The sequence below is a fragment of the Buteo buteo genome, chromosome 26, assembly GCF_964188355.1.
Source record: "Buteo buteo chromosome 26, bButBut1.hap1.1, whole genome shotgun sequence".
NCBI lineage: Eukaryota > Metazoa > Chordata > Aves > Accipitriformes > Accipitridae > Buteo > Buteo buteo.
The window spans coordinates 16,811,414-16,828,610 of record NC_134196.1 but is presented as its reverse complement, the minus strand read 5'-3'; the positions used below and the strand labels follow the sequence as shown (position 1 = coordinate 16,828,610).

At 42.6% G+C, this 17,197-nt stretch overlaps 1 protein-coding gene across 2 annotated transcripts in view; it reads left to right on the top strand.

The window, feature by feature from the left end:
- Positions 1–219: 219 nt before the first annotated feature.
- The window catches only part of TBC1D30 (TBC1 domain family member 30), a 57,681-nt gene continuing 40,703 nt past the window's right edge, over positions 220–17,197 (top strand). For both annotated transcript variants that reach the window (XM_075057960.1, XM_075057959.1), the window contains exons 1-2: positions 220–812; positions 3,068–3,232. In XM_075057960.1, the coding sequence (XP_074914061.1) occupies positions 551–812; positions 3,068–3,232 (427 nt within the window). In that variant the 5' untranslated portion in view covers positions 220–550. The remainder of the gene's footprint in view (positions 813–3,067; positions 3,233–17,197) is intronic.

Below are 17,197 nucleotides of genomic sequence, written 5' to 3'. Positions count from 1 at the left end.
CCCCGGCATATGACCCGGCAGAGCGGCGGGGGGGGCGGGGGGGCGGGGTCACGTGGCCCGGGCGCGGCCGCCGCGGCGGGGAGCGACGCCCTCGGCCCCGCCTGCTCCCCGCCCCCCCCGGCTGGCCCCGCCCCCTCCGGTCCCTCCTGTCGCGTCTCCGGGGCTGTCCCGGGGCGGTGCAGCGGAGGCAGGGCCGGGGGAGGCGGCTGCGGCAGCAGCGGCGGTGGTTGCTCAGCGCCGCGCACGGGGGTTAACGGAACCAGGCGGCCGCACCGCCCCGGGGACCGGGACCGGGACCGGGACCGCCGGTTACCGCCCCGGGGCGGGGCGGGGCGGGGCCGCCCTCCCCGCCCGTCAGCAGGTGCAGCGCCGCCGGCCTCTACCACGCCACGCGGTGCGTGGAGGGGGGGGGGGGGGGAAGTGGAGCCGGGCGCGGCACTCCTGCCTGCGGGGGAGCGTCCTGCCGGCCTTGGGCTCTCCCGCCCCCCCGCGCGCCGCGCTGTGGAACGGGCCGAGCCCGGAACTCGGGGCTGCCGGGCGGCGGAGGAAGATGGAGGCCGGGGAGCCCGGGCCGGGCGGCAGGGCGGGCAGCAGCGCCGACAGCCTGGCCGAGGAGGAAGAGGAGGACGAGGACGAGGACGGTCCCGGTCCCGGCAGCGGCCGGTCCAGCCGCACCTCGTCGCTGGTGAGCGGGCTGCTCACCGAGCTCTACAGCGCCGCCGAGGCGGCCGCCCCCTCGGGCAGCGCCCGCTCCCGCGTCCTCCGAGAGCTGCAGCGGCGGCCGAGCCAGGTCGAGTACCTGCGGCTGAAAGGTACGGCCTGCCCCGCTCCGCTCCGCTCCGCTCCGCCGGGCCCGGGAGCTGCCCCTGCCGCCTCGCTTCCCCCTCTGAGCCCGCAGGGGAGATCCCACAGGTGATCCCACGGGCGAGCCTACGGACCCTCCCTCCTTCGCCGCAGCGGCCCGTGTGCGCGGCCGTCTGCCCCAGGGGCTGGCCGGGCTCGGGTAGGCCGTTCCGCCGTCGGCCCAGGGCCGCCCGCCCTCGGTCATCGCTCCCTGTCTGAGGAGCGAAACCGGGGGTCAGCTGCCGCGGGGCTGCCGTGCTCCTGTCAGTTCAGTGCTTTTCTTCGCTTACGGCAACGGATCAGCGGCCGGGTTTCCGTCCCTTTCTGTCCCTTTTCTCTTAAGCTGGAAGAGATGCCACGCACGCTGTGCCGTAAGAGGTAGTTGGGTGGTTTAGGTCCTTTTGGTTCTAGGGGACTTAAACTAAACCTGGCAATTGTAAAGCTTACTTGCAGGTAAGCATGTCTTCTAGGGAAAAAAAAAAGTGTAATTAAAAAAAAGTGCAATAGTCAGCTAACCAAAATCTAAATGAAACTATTAAAGAATCCTTATGAAAGCCAAGTAGCCACAACACTGCGTGCTTGTGAAAGAATGAGATTTGCAACTCCAAGTTGGCCCCATCAAGAGTGCTGTACAAAGGCCTCTTGTCTCCTGATGTTAAATCATTCTTGCTTTTGACAAGGGGGGGGAAAAGCAAGAGGTGAATAAATGTGCTTTTTTTCAGACCTGGGCAAACAGCTTTCTGCTTCCGTGTTTGGCTTCTTAATGGGCTGATATGCCATCTGATGTTACAGGATGCAGCTCAAGTTCCTATGTGTGTCCTCTGGCAATCTGGGACTCGGCAAGAAATTTGCTTGTCCAGGAATATATTTTGTGGAATTTGAACTCATTAATTTTGCTGCAGAGTTAATTGTTTTTACAGGGACAGCTAACTGGCACGAGTAGGAAAGAATAAAATTCAGCTCGCTACTTTTGTGGTGACTGTACAGGTCAGTTGGAATATGACTTAAATTTTTTGCTCCCAAAATCCTTAGGTGTAGTATTAAATCACCTCGCCTGGTACAAGGGATTGGGAGTTCCAGCAAAGCAACAGGTGCTGAAACAGTTAGCGTCTATAAAATACAGGACTGTTTTACCAGGGGCTCCCTTCCCGTGCAGTCGTGCCTTGCTCTTCACTATCCCATGACCGATTGTCATTTTAGCCTAATTTGTCCTTTTCTTTAAGCTCTCCAGAACTTTTGAAAAAGTTTTGCCATAGGAGCTGAGCTGTTTACCATCCCGCTAATAGTAGTTTTTCCTGGATGCATGAATATTTTTCTCATTGGATCAGGTTACCAAAGTATGAATTTTTTTGATTGATTTTTCTCCCAGCATCAGTGGGGCATGGTTGGATTGAAAGTGATAGGATTTGAGAACTTAGCTGCAGGGAACAGACAGCTGTTTAGATGTTGGTGGCAAGCTGTACCAGCCTATTACAGGGTCATCATGTGATAGGCAAGACCCAAGCTTTCACTGGTGGGGTGTGCCCCTAAGAACAGAGCAGAGGACTCAACCCCCCCCCCCAAAAAAAAACAACCACAAAACACTTAAGACATCTCCCCAACAACTCCTTTTTCTCCTGGACCTGAAGCTCACCACATGAGGGGACAACAGGAATATTAGAAGTAAGCTGAGACATTTTGGTGAACTAAGGGTGTCTGGTGGCACTGTGACAGACCAGTGGAAATAGTTGAGGCTGTGACTGAAGCCACCTAGTTTGCATCTTAGTGGATAGAGCTCATCCTGGAGCTGCCCTTCTAGCTTTGCAGGCACCTTCTTGAACGTGTTCCTTTGCCTGTTACTATTTGCTTATTCCCCATGCACCCTTTCCACCAGCAGCTTCTGGAAGGTACTGTAATTTAAAATTTACCCCCTGGTTGCACTACTATAGGTATATTCTGGCTATGTCTGTCACAATTTTTCCAATTTATAACAGTATAATTATTAAGATTTATACATGGTGCAATAAGTTTAAGTACGTTAGTTTAAAAGAAAATTAAAGACTTTGGCACAGATCCTGAAAATGTTTATAATTGGGAATTATCCCAGTCAATAGAACTTGTAATTTATAGAAAGTTTGTATATGTAAATATCCATGGGGCAAGTCCCTTTGCATGTCAACTACAATAAGCTGTTTATGATTTTTTTTGGCCTGTACTGAAGTTTATTTTCTCTGCTTATTGGCAGATGTCGATGAATTAACAACTATAAAACAAGAACTGAATTACAGAATTTCTGTTCAATCAGCAAAGTTGCTTCGTCTTCTGAAGCAGAAGGACAGGCTTGTACATAAAGTCCAGAAGAACTGCGATATTGTCACAGCTTGTTTACAGGCGGTTTCCCAGAAACGACGTAAGTTATTTCTGCGTACGTGTGCACTCCTCTAAGTAGTTTATTTCATTAATGTGGGCAGTATTTCAATTAAGGCCTCGCACTTGATTTAAAAATCAAGAGGCCAGGTTATGCTTATTTCTTGGGTATGACTGGCTGCCAGTGGTGTCAGTGGCACCTGGGAACAGGCAAAGTTCAACTAGCACAACTGGGTATGCTGCCGAAGCCTCAGCATTGTGCACTGGTGTGGCACCCTTACCGCAGGTTGTCTGCCAGGCTTTTTCAGCATTAATTCACAGAAAGCCCGAGCTGAATTTTTTGGTGTGCACGCTGTCTTTAACTGTGTGCTTTCATATGGTTATACGGGAGATGCTAGAAGTGGAAATTATTCTCGCTGGAAACAATAGACAGCAATTGTCTTCCCAGAGCATTGTTAGTAGTGCGTAACTCCTTCCTATCAAGTCTACTCAAGATGAGGAGTATTAGTAAAAACAAACTACTTCCCTCAAACCTCTTTATCAGTGCCTGTGTTTTGGGGGTTGCAGAGAGGGTGCAAAGAGGAGAAACGTTGCTCTTTAATTGTTTAGTCTTTTCTTCCAGCACAGTGAAACCTTTCTATTTGACTTGGCAAAGTTGTCATCTAAAGTTAGGCTGAAGTGCTTTTGTTAGTTCTGCTAAAGTGAAACTGCATGTAATGTGATGTGTAAAAATAAATAGAAATCATACCTTTAGAAAGGACATGTGAAAATAACCTAATGTTCCCTGTCTTATTTTTTCATTAACATGCAGCGTGACAGGTACAGAAATGTTCAGGTACAGTAAAAAAAGCATGGTCTTTTCACAAAAATGCCTGTAGGAGCTTTGAGGTGCATGTAAAGATTTTATTAAAAGTATCTTACTGTAGTGGCATGTGCTAATGTAGTTTAGTTAAGGGTTTGTCTGTTACTGTGAAACTTAATTTTTAAGCATTTAAAAGTGTGCCTTTGTTTTACTTAAACCTAGCATGAAAGTTCTTGGCTGTAATGCACTGCGTAGGCATATTTCTTCTCACCTACTCTTTTTCTTTCTCAACATCAGCTTGATAATTGAGTCCTCAGTGCCATTAACACTTAAGCATATACTGTAGTCTCCTTTTAAATGAGACTACTTGAATTTTGCATGTGTTTAAGTATTTGGAGGATTTGACTATAAATTCTGAAGGTCTGAGCATCCCGACCTTATTCATTAGGTAAAAACCTATTGACTGAAAGGGATATGGGATTTCATCCTAAATATGAATGTGTTTTTACGAATATCAGGTACCGTTTTACACTTAGATTAATGGGGCATTATGTTTAAAATGTGCTAGTAACAACTGAGATAGCTGAGGTTTTAAAGTCATGCAGTTGATTGCCTAATATCCATGCATGTACATGCAGGTTTTTGAAGACTATGTGTACGTTTGTATGTTACATCTCTAAGTGAGATATTTTTATTATTAATATAGCATATTTACCTAGGGTTGATTTTCAGCTTATGTTTCTGAAAATCCAGATGTATATACTCCAGGGCACCAAAAACTTAGTTATTTCTTGCTTTAAGATCTAATCCAAAGCCACTGGGATTTGTTGAATGACTCCTGATCACTTCAGTTGCTTTGGAGTAGATCGAGACTGTATTTTCATTGCTCAGTATAAATGTACTAGCACTATACAGAGAATGCAGAATTAAGCTTTTGCTGTAGGAAGTACAACTTTAAATTTCCTGGTAATCGTGCCTTTGAGGCTATATTTGATCAACAGCTGTCCAAAGGCAGGCACAACTGGTCGTCTTCCCTCCAACCATGTATTCTTGCCTTTGTACTATTTCCTCTGTAGCAGTAGGAACCCCTGTGTGGGATATAATGAATCAAATTGGAGAGGTGATTCAGTAAGATAATTCATTTTTTCTTTCCTGTAACAGTTCCATGTTCCCAGTTTCTGCAGAGGGTGGTAGAAGTGGGTGCACAGGAGAAGGTAGTTGCTTAGAGTAGCTTGAGAAGTGCAGCTCCTGAGTATGTAAAGTCCTCAACAAAATTGTGGAGAAATCTATTTTCTCCTCTTTTAACCTTAAAAAAAGAACAGTTAATGTGATGGAACGTTAAAAAATGCACACCTCCACCACAAAATGTAAGAGAGTTTTTCTGTTCACTAAAGCCCTTGGAAACTAGATTTTCTGTAGGCTACCCTCTCATTTTTAAATATTCAAAACCTTGTTATTAATTTGTAGAAGTTCTCGTTTTTCCATGTTTTTCTGATGAAAGTATATACTTGCAATATAATGTTCTGTGCCATAAAGCTTTATAATGTGCTTTCACGTACAGCATTAACATTATGATATCCTCTAGTACTAAAATCTTTATCAAGTAAGTTGGCAAAGTTGTTAAAGTATTTTTCCTTTTTAAGGTATGTTTTTTTAGTGGCAAACTAAAGTTTCTTGGAATTGTGTTATCATTAATTCTAACATTTCAAAATACAAGTGATTCTTCAACTGATTTATATAGAGTTTCATGGTATGCTTATACTGTTGTTGCACTGGGAATTTTTTTCCCCACATATAGTGAAATCTCTAGAAGTAGAACTCTAGTTTTAAATTAACCTTAAGTTCACATTCAGATGTTTAAATTCTACCTTTAAGCAATCTGTACAGGCCAACTGCAAACAAATACTGTTTCAGGAAAAAATGGAAAATCTGTCTTGATGCTTAATTCTGGCTTTGTCAGAGCCTTTTTGAATACTGCCTGAGAAATTCACTCCTAGTGGTAACTTTAGCTAGTTAGGAAATTACAGGGCTGATAAACTTGCTCCCTTATTTTCTGACAAAACATCTATCATGCTTTAGTCTGCTTCTACAGAGCAGAAACAGGTAATGCTTAAAAAACTATGCTTAAAACTGTGTATGTTCAGTATCTGAAAGTTCAGCGTCTGCAAGTTTTGCAGACCACACAGGGAGCCATCCACTGATCGGTCTTTGACCTGTGCTGGCTCTCGGTCTCTGCCTGATGCACAGAAGAGGGGGCATGGCCCTCTGGCAGCTTTGGAAGCCCGTGCCTGGCTTGCCTGTGCTGCAGTGCAGGATCAGCAACACCAAGCACAGCACCTGCGGTATTTGAATCCTGAGTGGACAGAGTAAACGTGGAGGAACAAACAGTCGCCAGAGACAACTTCATAACTTGCTGTGTTTCTCATTATGCTGTTGACCCTTATCCCTGGTAGGTGGTGTATGTCTTGCCTACAAATAGGTATTACTGTAGAAAACAAAATTCACTGCAGAGTGAAATGCATTTTGGTCAGAAGCATGAATGGATATGGCTCTGTTGGGGAAGGATAAATTGTTCTGGTGGATACCTGCTAAAAGCAGTACACTGTGCTGTACGTCTAGTTTGTAAGATAGATGACTGACCGGTTTCATTTTAATAACACTTCTACCCAAATTTAAATAAAATACTCCAGTGAAGAAAAGCAGCAAGAGAGAAATCACAATGATGGCCTGATGGCAAACATGGCTTCTAGGCACATGTGTCTCTTACTCTTGTGATTTTGACTTATTTGGAGTAACAAGATGTAAGTTTGTTCTGTAGCATTGTAAGCTGTTTCAAATCCGCCTTAGAAAGCAGAGTGCTTTATGCGCTTAATTATATCATTTGAGAAAAACAGAATTCAGTAAAAAAATAAATCAAGGTTTTGCAGCTATCATCTAAAGAATACGCAAAAGACATCTCATTCTTTTCTCTCTTCCTCAATTTTATAGTGACAGCTTGCTTATATTACTAAATATATTTTGACTGATCAAATTGCAAAACAGAAGTTCCTTGAATCACAAACTTTGATTGCCTGTCATTTTTAATTTAAAAAAATAAATGCATGTATTATATATAAATTATTTATAAGCAAAATCATCCAGGTCAATTGTAACTCAGTCTGGCTGGAAGCAAGCAGGAATGCTTAAATCTGATTCAATATAAAATAAGCTCAAGTTATATTAACAGAAAGTTCATTAATATTCTCTTCTATTTTTAATGGAGAAATAGTTTTAGTAGAAAATTTCACAAAGAGATCGTTAATTTGGTGCTATGTATCTATGGTGCTGTTTACCAATAATAACTTTAAATGGGTCTCATGCTGTGTTCAGAAAGACTCTTAGTATTCTCTGTTGTATTACGTGTTTAGAAACTATGATTAAAGATAAGTATTATTCTTCTGCTATTTCAGCATTGACTCCTGTATAGAAAACTCTAAGATAACAGTAAACATTAGCTTTCTAGTTTTTCTTTTTCTCCTCCTGGTTTGATTTAATGCAGAGCCAGTAGAGGGAGACAGAATATTTTATTTTGTGCAGAGATAGAGGTGTATCTCTGGTTTTCATAGGTTGGTGGCTTTCATATCCTTCTCTTAAATGTGAAGGGAAGTGCTTTACAAATGTGGTCAGGCAATAATTGGATTAAAAGGTTTAAAGTCACACTGTCAAATAAGTGTTGTTCACAAAGGAAGTATTAGGTTCCATATGTGAATTAGTTGAAAAATGGTGACAAAAGGCTGCTTAATTATAACTGAGATCATCAATTCCCACGTGGTTGTGAAGGTTACTCAGAAGCTCCTGATTGAGTGGGCTGAATGTTTTGGAGCCCAGCTACAGAAATTCAGAGGTTTATATATACGTTTATTAGCAATACTTGTGATCTCTTTGAGTGCATCTTATCTGGATAGAAAGCCAGCACAAACTGGCATCATCTGGGCACAAATTGGTACCCTGTGTGTTGCCAGGGGATGGACAGAGTTTACTGGTAGAAGACCAGGCTATGAAGTCTCCTCAACTTGTGAGAATGTGCTACTGTCTGTGTAACGTCAACTCTCCTCACAGGGTGTGGAACTCAGAGGAAACTGGGAAAGCCTTGCCTGATGTTGTAGTTGTATGAGTTGGTTAGGAGAGGACTGGGCAAGATCACCATCATCAGGTGTCTCTGGAAAAGTGCAACTTAGATATGCAAAAGTACTCACACATCTAGATTAAACTTCTGTTTTCTCTTTCCTCGCTCCCTCCCTCCAAAGTTTCTCTTTAGCTTCAGTCCTGCTGCATCTGTGTGTCCTGTCCCATCTTCCACTTTTTTCCCCTTCCTAACTCTTTATTAGCTTTTCTTACTTGATCCCAGTCTTTAAATATTGGACTTCTCAGCCCTGTTCCATTTTTCCCCTCCCTGCATCTTGCGTACCCTGCAGTGTCTACCACTGGCTCTTAGTCAGTCTATTCCCCATCTTGGAGTTTTCTTCACATTGTTCCTTGGTCTCTTTCGTATGTTCTTCCTTGTCTTTTTCCTGCATGCACTAACTATCGACTCACCTGTTTTCTCCATCCCTCCTCTTCCCTCAACATTTGTTATAAAACCAAGGCAGATATTCACAAATTTTAGTTCATAGGATGAAAGTTTGATTAAAGGTGTAAGAACAACTTTAGTACAATACACTGTGGACTGCTAACACAGCTAATATTGATTTGATTGAACTTGAACTTTGAAACGTTCTTGGAGGAGAGGAAAATTTTTCACAATGATAACAATCAGCCATTGGAATAATCTCCCCAGGGAAGTGGTGGATTCCCCAACATTGGACACTTTTAAGATTTGGCTGGACAGGGTGCTGGGCCATCTTGTCTAGACAGTGCTTTTTGCGAAGAAAGGTTGGACCAGATGATCCTTGAGATCCCTTCCAGCCTGGTATTCTGTGATTCTATGGTATGATTCTGTGATTGTCACTCTGGATCAGATGTTTCGTAACATGGGGCAAACACGTGTGTACCTGTGTAATAATTCATGCAGGTCAAATGATGCATGTGGCTTATCTGTCTTTTCCCACTTGCTTCCCAGCAGTCTGATATACTCTTGCAGTTGTATCAATATGCTTTAAGCTGGAACACCTCAATTGCTCTGGTTTAATATTTTTTTCTTTCTTTATGAAGAACTGAGTTACTCAGTGAATGCTGCTACTGTGGCAATTTTGCACACACACACACCACCCCCCTCCCCGTGAATCTCCATTGTTATAAATTAGGGGCCAAATTTGAAGCTTGTATTTGCTTTTCATGTTCCTCATTTTAATGTCTGAAATATATATTAAAGAGGAGGATGTTCTGTATTAAAAATTAAAAATATTAATGTATGTGCAATTTCTGGTGCTGCATTTGCAATTAAAAGAGGGACTATCACGTACTTGCTGTGTTCATCTCCAACTCTAATTTAGATTTCCAGGTGGATGTGAAACAGGTCATTTGTTTAGAAAACCATGTCTCATTTTCAAGGTGTTGCTCTAACACATTTTAAATTTAACTCAGTAGCTCTGATGTTTGAAGCCAGATGAATCTGCTTGGGTAACTTTTTATAGCAATAACTATTTAATTGATCTATCGAAAGTACATTCCTCCTTTGATGTGGTTAAAATAGGAGGTTTACTTCTTCTGGAGTCTGATTTCATGTGAGTCATCCTCAGATGACTCAATTGGCTGCATGTTTCAGTTCAGTAGCTTTCCTATTACCTCATCTGTACTTGTGTGCTTGGTTACATTACTAGTCTCTACCCTTCGTGGGTGCTAATGAACTTGATACTTTAAATTGATGCTGTGGCTTTTTGAAATGCATACTTAAGAAATGTTGCTTGTGGCTACTTCTTGGTTTTCCTAATGAATTGTTCTTAATTTAGTTCCACCTGATCTTTTGTCCTTTGAAGCCTTTAGATGGGTAAAAGGAAATGGAATGAAACAGAATCATGAGCTTGAAAATGTCATAAATTGTTTTTTTAAACTGTTGCCAAAGGTAGGCTGAATTTTCTTTACAGCCAGTTGCCTACTTGTAGCAATACATGTGTAAATAAACAGAATATTGCTATTGATTTTCAATTATTGCTATTTTCATCAAACTGTTAGTTATGCTGCATAGAGTGAAGGCTTTCTCTGTTACTTATGACTCAAGATGTGGACGTAGGCTGAGGACTGGTTAGCAAGGATTTTGTAATCCATTCTATGTCCTGTGCTGGTTTGCAAGGAGTGAAGTAATGGGACAGTTAGAAAAGGAGAGAACCTGTATTTTAGGGATGCTGGAGCTTGGCTCAGTGGGGATGGTAGCTGTGTGCTTGGTCCATAAGCTGCATTGGGCTACTGGGCAGCAGCTCTTGATCTGGATGGTGAAGTTCACCTACTGTAAGTGTGATCCTAACTGGCTTGTTCATTGTTATCCAGCATTATTAATAAATTGTGTGATGCTTAAAAATATTACTGGAGAACCCTTCAAAAGAGCCACCTATCGTGGTGAATATAAAATTAAATGCTGTTTGATTATCACATTTCGTTCAGCTTCAGCCAGCCAAGATTCTGGGAAATCTGAAAGCTTACTCCATTGCAATGGGAGCCTGGACTGAGAAGGATTACTTTTAACACTAGGCTCGGAGGAGAAGGACTGCAAACAGCATCATTCATTGCTGTGCACCAGATCATGAAGAAATGTTTCAATGAGTAGGTGTGTGTCATGTTTAGTATTTGCTAATGTAAATTAGATTGTGTATTCTGGATATCTGTTAGTGAGTCTGGGAGAAAGAAGAGAAAAGTGAGTGTTACCAAACATAACATCAGCAGTGTGGAACACGGAACAAGATGCTGATGCTTTGCAAGGGCAATGATTTTTGGTTTTGAATGCCATTGGGAGTTTACTATCATAGTATTTTATGCAGTTTTGGAAGTTATCCACATGAAAAGTGCCATCTCTGTGTTAAAGGCTGACAGCTATCACTAACTGAATAATCCTGGGGAGTTTTTAGGTAGTGTATTCCATAGTTACTTTCTTTTGATGAGAATATGATCTTGGAACTGGTCTTTGAGCGACGCAGCCAGGATGCTGAGACTTGGGGAAGCAGTGTGAGGGGAAGTAGTTTAACAGAGCAGCAAGTCAGTAAAATTCTGGTACAGCACTGTGCTGCTCTATTGCGTCTCATGGGATATTCTAGAGAACTATCGACTAAGTTCCCAGGCTTAAAGTGTAGTGCTGCTGATGGGATGTGCACACAGAGCATGGATCTTGTAGGTAATGAATTTTGACATCTTTGATCACTTGATGAGCAGTAGCATTGGTAAGCCCTACAGGGAGAGATGACCCCACTTCATTGTCTCCAACCAGCTCTTCAAGATGATCTGTGCTAGCCCCAGAAAGCTGACTGGTGTGGGAGTCCATAGAAGCCCTTGGCTGGCTAATTCAAAACATTTCAGCTGAATGCTGTCTTCTCTTGCTAATATTCTCCACTGTAAAAAGAAAGCTGTAATATAAATTCTAAATTTGCAAACTGTCCAATCCAAAGTTTCCTTACAAACTTTGGAAATTATGTGATTGTGCAGATTTGGTATCCCTCAGAGGCCACTTTGTGGCTAATTTCAGTTTCTTGACTTCCAAGATTAAATAAAACTTCTTTCCTTTTCTGATGTTAAAAAGGAGATAATATTTTTTCTTTTTTTCCTAAAAAGAAAGAGGCTGGATTTTCTGTCTGATTTGGTCATATCTCAACTGAAAAGTTCTTGTGGTCTGTGCCACTGCAGAATATCAGATTCAAAAGATGGCCAGAATTACTGCTTAGAGCAGTACAGAACCTGGAATCCTCACTTTGAGGGAAATTCTGCTTTAAGAATGCAGCAACTAAAATATCTTGTTCCAGTATGAAATAAAACACCCACTCACAAAAGTCAACTGCTTATGAAGCAAAATTCTGAAAGCTTCCATTTTGAACTAAAATGCTTTATTTGGATTTTGACCTCACCCTTTCTGATTTCATGTTATGTAATGAGCCCTTTTTCAAGCAAAGTGTTAAAATGTTTAATCCTAAAAAGAGTCAAAATTATGCTTTTAGCATTTGGAAATGTTTTCATCAAAGATAACATTCTGCTGTGAAGGACTTTGCTCTCCACAAGCTGGCATTTTATGGCAGAGTTTTTCATTAAAGTGGTTCCAACCAGCTTTGTTACTGAGATCTTCCTGGGAACATGCAGCCAGCCATCTCTGCAGCTCATTCCCTGGCTGCTCGACGCTGGGATTCCAGGCTGGTTTAGGGAGCTGAGGAGCCAACATGCGTTCCTAAGACATATATTTTCCTTCTGCGTCTTTAGGGATTATATGAATCCTTACTTTTCCGTGTCACTCACTTCATACTATGCTGCTTTGTCCCTGACTCTCACCACTGAAGTATCTAACCTCCATCGAAAATACCTCCCAGCCCCATCCAAACAGATACCATCTCATATTCCATCATTGGCTAAAACCTGTGCAGTTCTTGAAAATGGCTTTTGTCATGGGCTCCTTCAGCTACCTTCTTTGGGATTTAACTAAGCGAACTGTCTTGGCAGCTGCTTCGACTAGCAGCAGGATCCAGAGGTAGGATTGCTTTTGTTCCAAACCCTGGGAGCCTGTTCAGGACCTGGGCACTTACAGCTTCCAGCGACACTGGGCAGGGCTTGGGATCAGCAGGGGGTATAAGAATACCCCCGACTGGCACTTTTTTCTTTTAAGTATCATTCCACTGCTACTTTTAATAGGAAATCAGCTGCATTCACAGTTGTGGTCGCTGCTGCTGGTCAATTCCTGGGGACGGTGTGGAGCTCTGACTAAGGGACTGTCACCTCCTTGAGGGAGGTGCTCGCTGCTCCTGCTCCTTCTCCAGTTTGGTGAGCTGCTGTCTCTGGAGGGGTGGGATTTTCCCAGGAAAGGGCGATGCCAGAGGCTCAGGGCTGGGTGGAAGCTGAGCAAAACCAGCGGCTGACCTCAGGCACTTGCCTCTGAGAGGAGAGAGCCTTCAGGTGCCTGTTCTCTTCTGCCTGTTGAGCCTCAAACTGAGCCCCACACGTGCCTCACACGGACGCAAGTGGCCGCTGAGTACAGCGGCTTCCCGTTGGGAGATGCCAGGTCTTCACCGAAGGATCGTGCTGAGACCTGAGAGAGCCTGCTCGACCAGCTGTGATGTCCTGCTTCTGTATAAGCTGTGGGCCCTGTGAAATTCAGAGCCATACCCCTGCATCCTTCCTTCTCCCCCCACTTTGAACACTTGTCCTGGGAAATGGCAGACAGCTGGGGTGAGGGTGAAGTGCGGCTAAATTGACCTGTCTGAAGTGTGTCATGTAGGTGTGCTCTGTGGTTGGCCTCAGCTGCTAAGGTGAAAGGGGCAGCCTGTAATGGTCACCTGAGGTGGCGAGAGCATCAGCCACTGCTTAATGGTCACCTGAGGTGGCGAGAGCATCAGCCACTGCTTATCGAACTACAGCTAGCTTGCTTTCTTCCCCTCCCTTCCTCCCAAATAAATAGTTCTCCAGTTTGTTGTTTGTTTTTTTTTTTATTATGTAGAAACCTGATGGGATAGTAACAGCTGAATGTGGTTACAATATAAAAAATTACTCTTGCAGAATAAATACTTCATTGCTTATCACAGAACGGAACAGTAAATTCAGTAAATGCTTCTGTAAGCAACAATCTGGCTGCTGAATCTAGGCCCAGTTTACAACAGAAAATGCAGATTGTTCAGTATAGGACTGTATAGACTGCAGAATTGCTACCAAATTCTTGTCCTGCAACATTTGGTGTAGGAGGTTGTAAATTTTCTTTGTCAGTGTGCTAGCAGCTGTGACAACAGTGAAGTGGTTGAGTTGGTGCTACACCTGAGATTGTGTTTATTTTGGGTATGCATACAACTTGGAGATTGACTGCTTGGCTTCTTTTCCATATTCTTCTGTGTAACTGTAATCTTGTTGCTGTTGCAAAGTGGTAGCTGATCTTGCAGGATTAGTTTTGTGATGCATGTAGAGTTTTGAGTGCACTGAGTTACTTTTCACAACAGCTGTGCCATGAAAAGTTGATGTATTGGATAGTACTTGTTACATAAAATACTTCCCGAGTATTAGAAATAGGGGTTAATGTGACAGATTATTGTGTGGGGGTTTTTTTGGATTACTTATCAAGTATACTTGTAGTACTTTTATATTTATACTATTTATATTAGTATATGTTATAATAATATAATATGTAACTATAATATATATAACTATAATATAATACTATAACTAATATAAATATACTAATATGAGCAAAGTGGTTCTCAAACCAGTGATACCTTATTTCTCTAGTACTGCAGTAACTTTGGAAGGTGGGATTTGATCAGCTCAAACTGAGGAGGCATGCAGTCACCTGAAGGAAGGATGCTGCTGTTTGCTGACAGCAACAGTCAGAACAGCCTGTTCTCCATCTACAGTCCCTGTCAGTCATGACATCAGAAATAACTGTCTGTTAACACTACTGTTCCCTCTGCTCACTTGCAGCTAATCAGATGGATACCTGATCAGTGGTAAAGTTTGGTTAGTCTAATAGTTCCCTGAAAAACTGGAAAAGCGAGGCTTTTATTTAGTCACCCTGGGATTATTGTCATTAAATGAGGCGAGGCGAGTTCATCCTGCTCCAGCCCAGCGTGTCTGCCTGGGGCAGGGTGTTAGCCGGGAAGGGAGGATTGGGGTGCGTGGCCCAGCTGAGCAACGGGCTCAGCCCGCAGGTCTGTGTACGAGAGCAGTCATGCACTTTGCTGCGAGACGTTGTCAGCGTCCACGGTATAACCTCGGAGCTCATTGCATTAGCTGGGGGTTTGTGAGTTAGCTGGCTGTACAGCTGGTGCTGCCAAAGGCCACGTGTGAAGGACTGATGTGCGAGAAGTGCACCTGAGTGCATTAATATTTCACAAATCCTTTAGACGCTTCTGAACCAACGGCAGATCCTGCTTCGACTCCTGCAGGTAGTGAAAAGCCACGGCATCTGTGGCAAATGTTGTACAATCAAGATATAAAGGTTTATTTGTGTGTATCAGCTCACAGCAGGGGTGGCTGTGTGAGCTGCATAACTATAATACCATGTCACTGCAATCTTTAATCTTTCTCTGACAAGCTTTTGGATGTGGAAACAGCCTGAGCGAAAAAGTTGTGCAATTAGATTGTATGCATAGTCTTTTACACTTGTCTAGCTTAGTACTACCTCCTCTTTTCTTCTTCTGGGGATTACACTTCAGTACAAGTCATCATGTTGTTGTTCTTTTTCCTAATGAAATGCCTTTTTTTTAATTTATTTTTTTATTTTTAAACCATTGTGAACTTGTAGGAGCGTTAATGGGGCTTCACTGAAAATGCCCAACAAGGTACATGGTCTTTAAGTAACACAGATGCATTTTATCTCTGAATGTGGCACACGCTAAACATTCTTTGGTTGAGTTAGTCTTTGAAGAAAAGATTTCCTGGATACTGAAGATCAAAGGGAGGATAACAGCTGCTTGGGATAATTAGTGCTAGGAATAGACTGATTTATGGAGCATCAGGCAGTGTTAGCAGCTATGTTTCTGCAGCTTCGTGAGATAAGCTTGACATTTAAAAACAAGATGCTAGAAAAGTGGGCTGTGAACTTAGTCTGTTTGGATCAATAGTCCTGCTTACAATTCTATGCTGGAGCAGCTCTGGAGGAAGAGTTAAATGAGAACCTCAGATTTTAAAATGCTTTTCTCCTTGAAGCTGTTAATAACCTGAATTCGACTTGCTGAGCAGTAAATGAGTGCTCCTCACATACCCTTGAAATTTGCCAAGGAAATCAAGTCCATGTTACAACATCTTACTAGAACACTTTCTAAAAAGAAATGAAACAAATCTATCATTTCTATCTCTTTCTTAGTAAAAACTGGAAACCTCTTGCTATGTTTTGCCAGCAGTGAAACAGCTTCTAAATTTAGTTCCCTATAAATGATAGTTACCTCCCTCAAATTACAGCAACCTGATACTGATCAGTATGTTTTCCCTGCCATCCATACAATACATATGGCCAAAATGCAGAGCATGAACAGTTCTTCGTTCTGGGGTTGGATTAAGCATCACTGATAGCTGACAGTTTAATGTAGGGGTTTGGGGTTTTGTGGTTGTTTTTTTTTTTTTTTTTCAATATGTTACTGCTAATATCGTATCTCATCCAATGGTCATTGGCAGCAATAGCTATTGGGCCTTAGATCCTGAAGGAAAAATAATTATCCTTTGAGACTAAAGGAAGTCAGAATGGGGAGGTAATCAATGTACATAGCTGATCTTTTTTAAAAAAGAATACTAATCTGAGGAATTAAATAATATTTATAACAATGCCTAGAGAGGCCCAATGGAGTCGGGAACCTAATGAGCTGGTCACTGGACAAACACATGGTACAAGGCTCTCTGAAGAACAAATTTTTAATGAGGCAACACTACTTGAAGGCTGGTAGAAGCAGCACATACTCAGAGGAGTGAAGTGAGTTGTCCCAAGCTACGCAGTAGTAAAGAAACAATCAGAGCTTTGCTGTTACCAAAACTCATGCTTGCATGGTGTTGTACATGTTCAAAATCAATTTTAATGGCTCAAGGCTTCAGTACTAAATGAGCCTTTGATTAATCCTAAACACATCCAGTTCAGTAAACTTGTCCTGTAAGCGTGGCTTATGAGCTGAAACTTTGTTGTTTAACTGTTGAGTAAAAAAGCTTGGAGTAGTAACGTTGTCGTTACTGATAACTATTTTGTCCTCTTTATCTTACTCATGAACTTCAGCAAAAAACCTGTCTCTGTGTCAAATTTGCTTAAGTGACTAACGTATGTACTTTTTTTTCAGGAAGGGGAGGTGGTTGTTTGAGGTTCGTTTGCTTTATTAGCTCCTTCCTTTTCCAACACTTGCAGAATGTGCTCTGTAAAGCTATGACCCACATGGGAGATGAAGGGAATTATGTGGTTTGGAGGACTTGGGGTTACAGTAGCTTCACGTACGTGCAAAACTTCCTGGGAAAGTTTCCATTTCTTGACAGAACTAGTGGCATCTGCAAATGGGAACCAATTTATATGTGATCAAAGAACTTGAGTTGTGGTGGAGGAATTCTGTATTGACTGATCAAGATCTGTGGTTCCAAGAGGTCTAT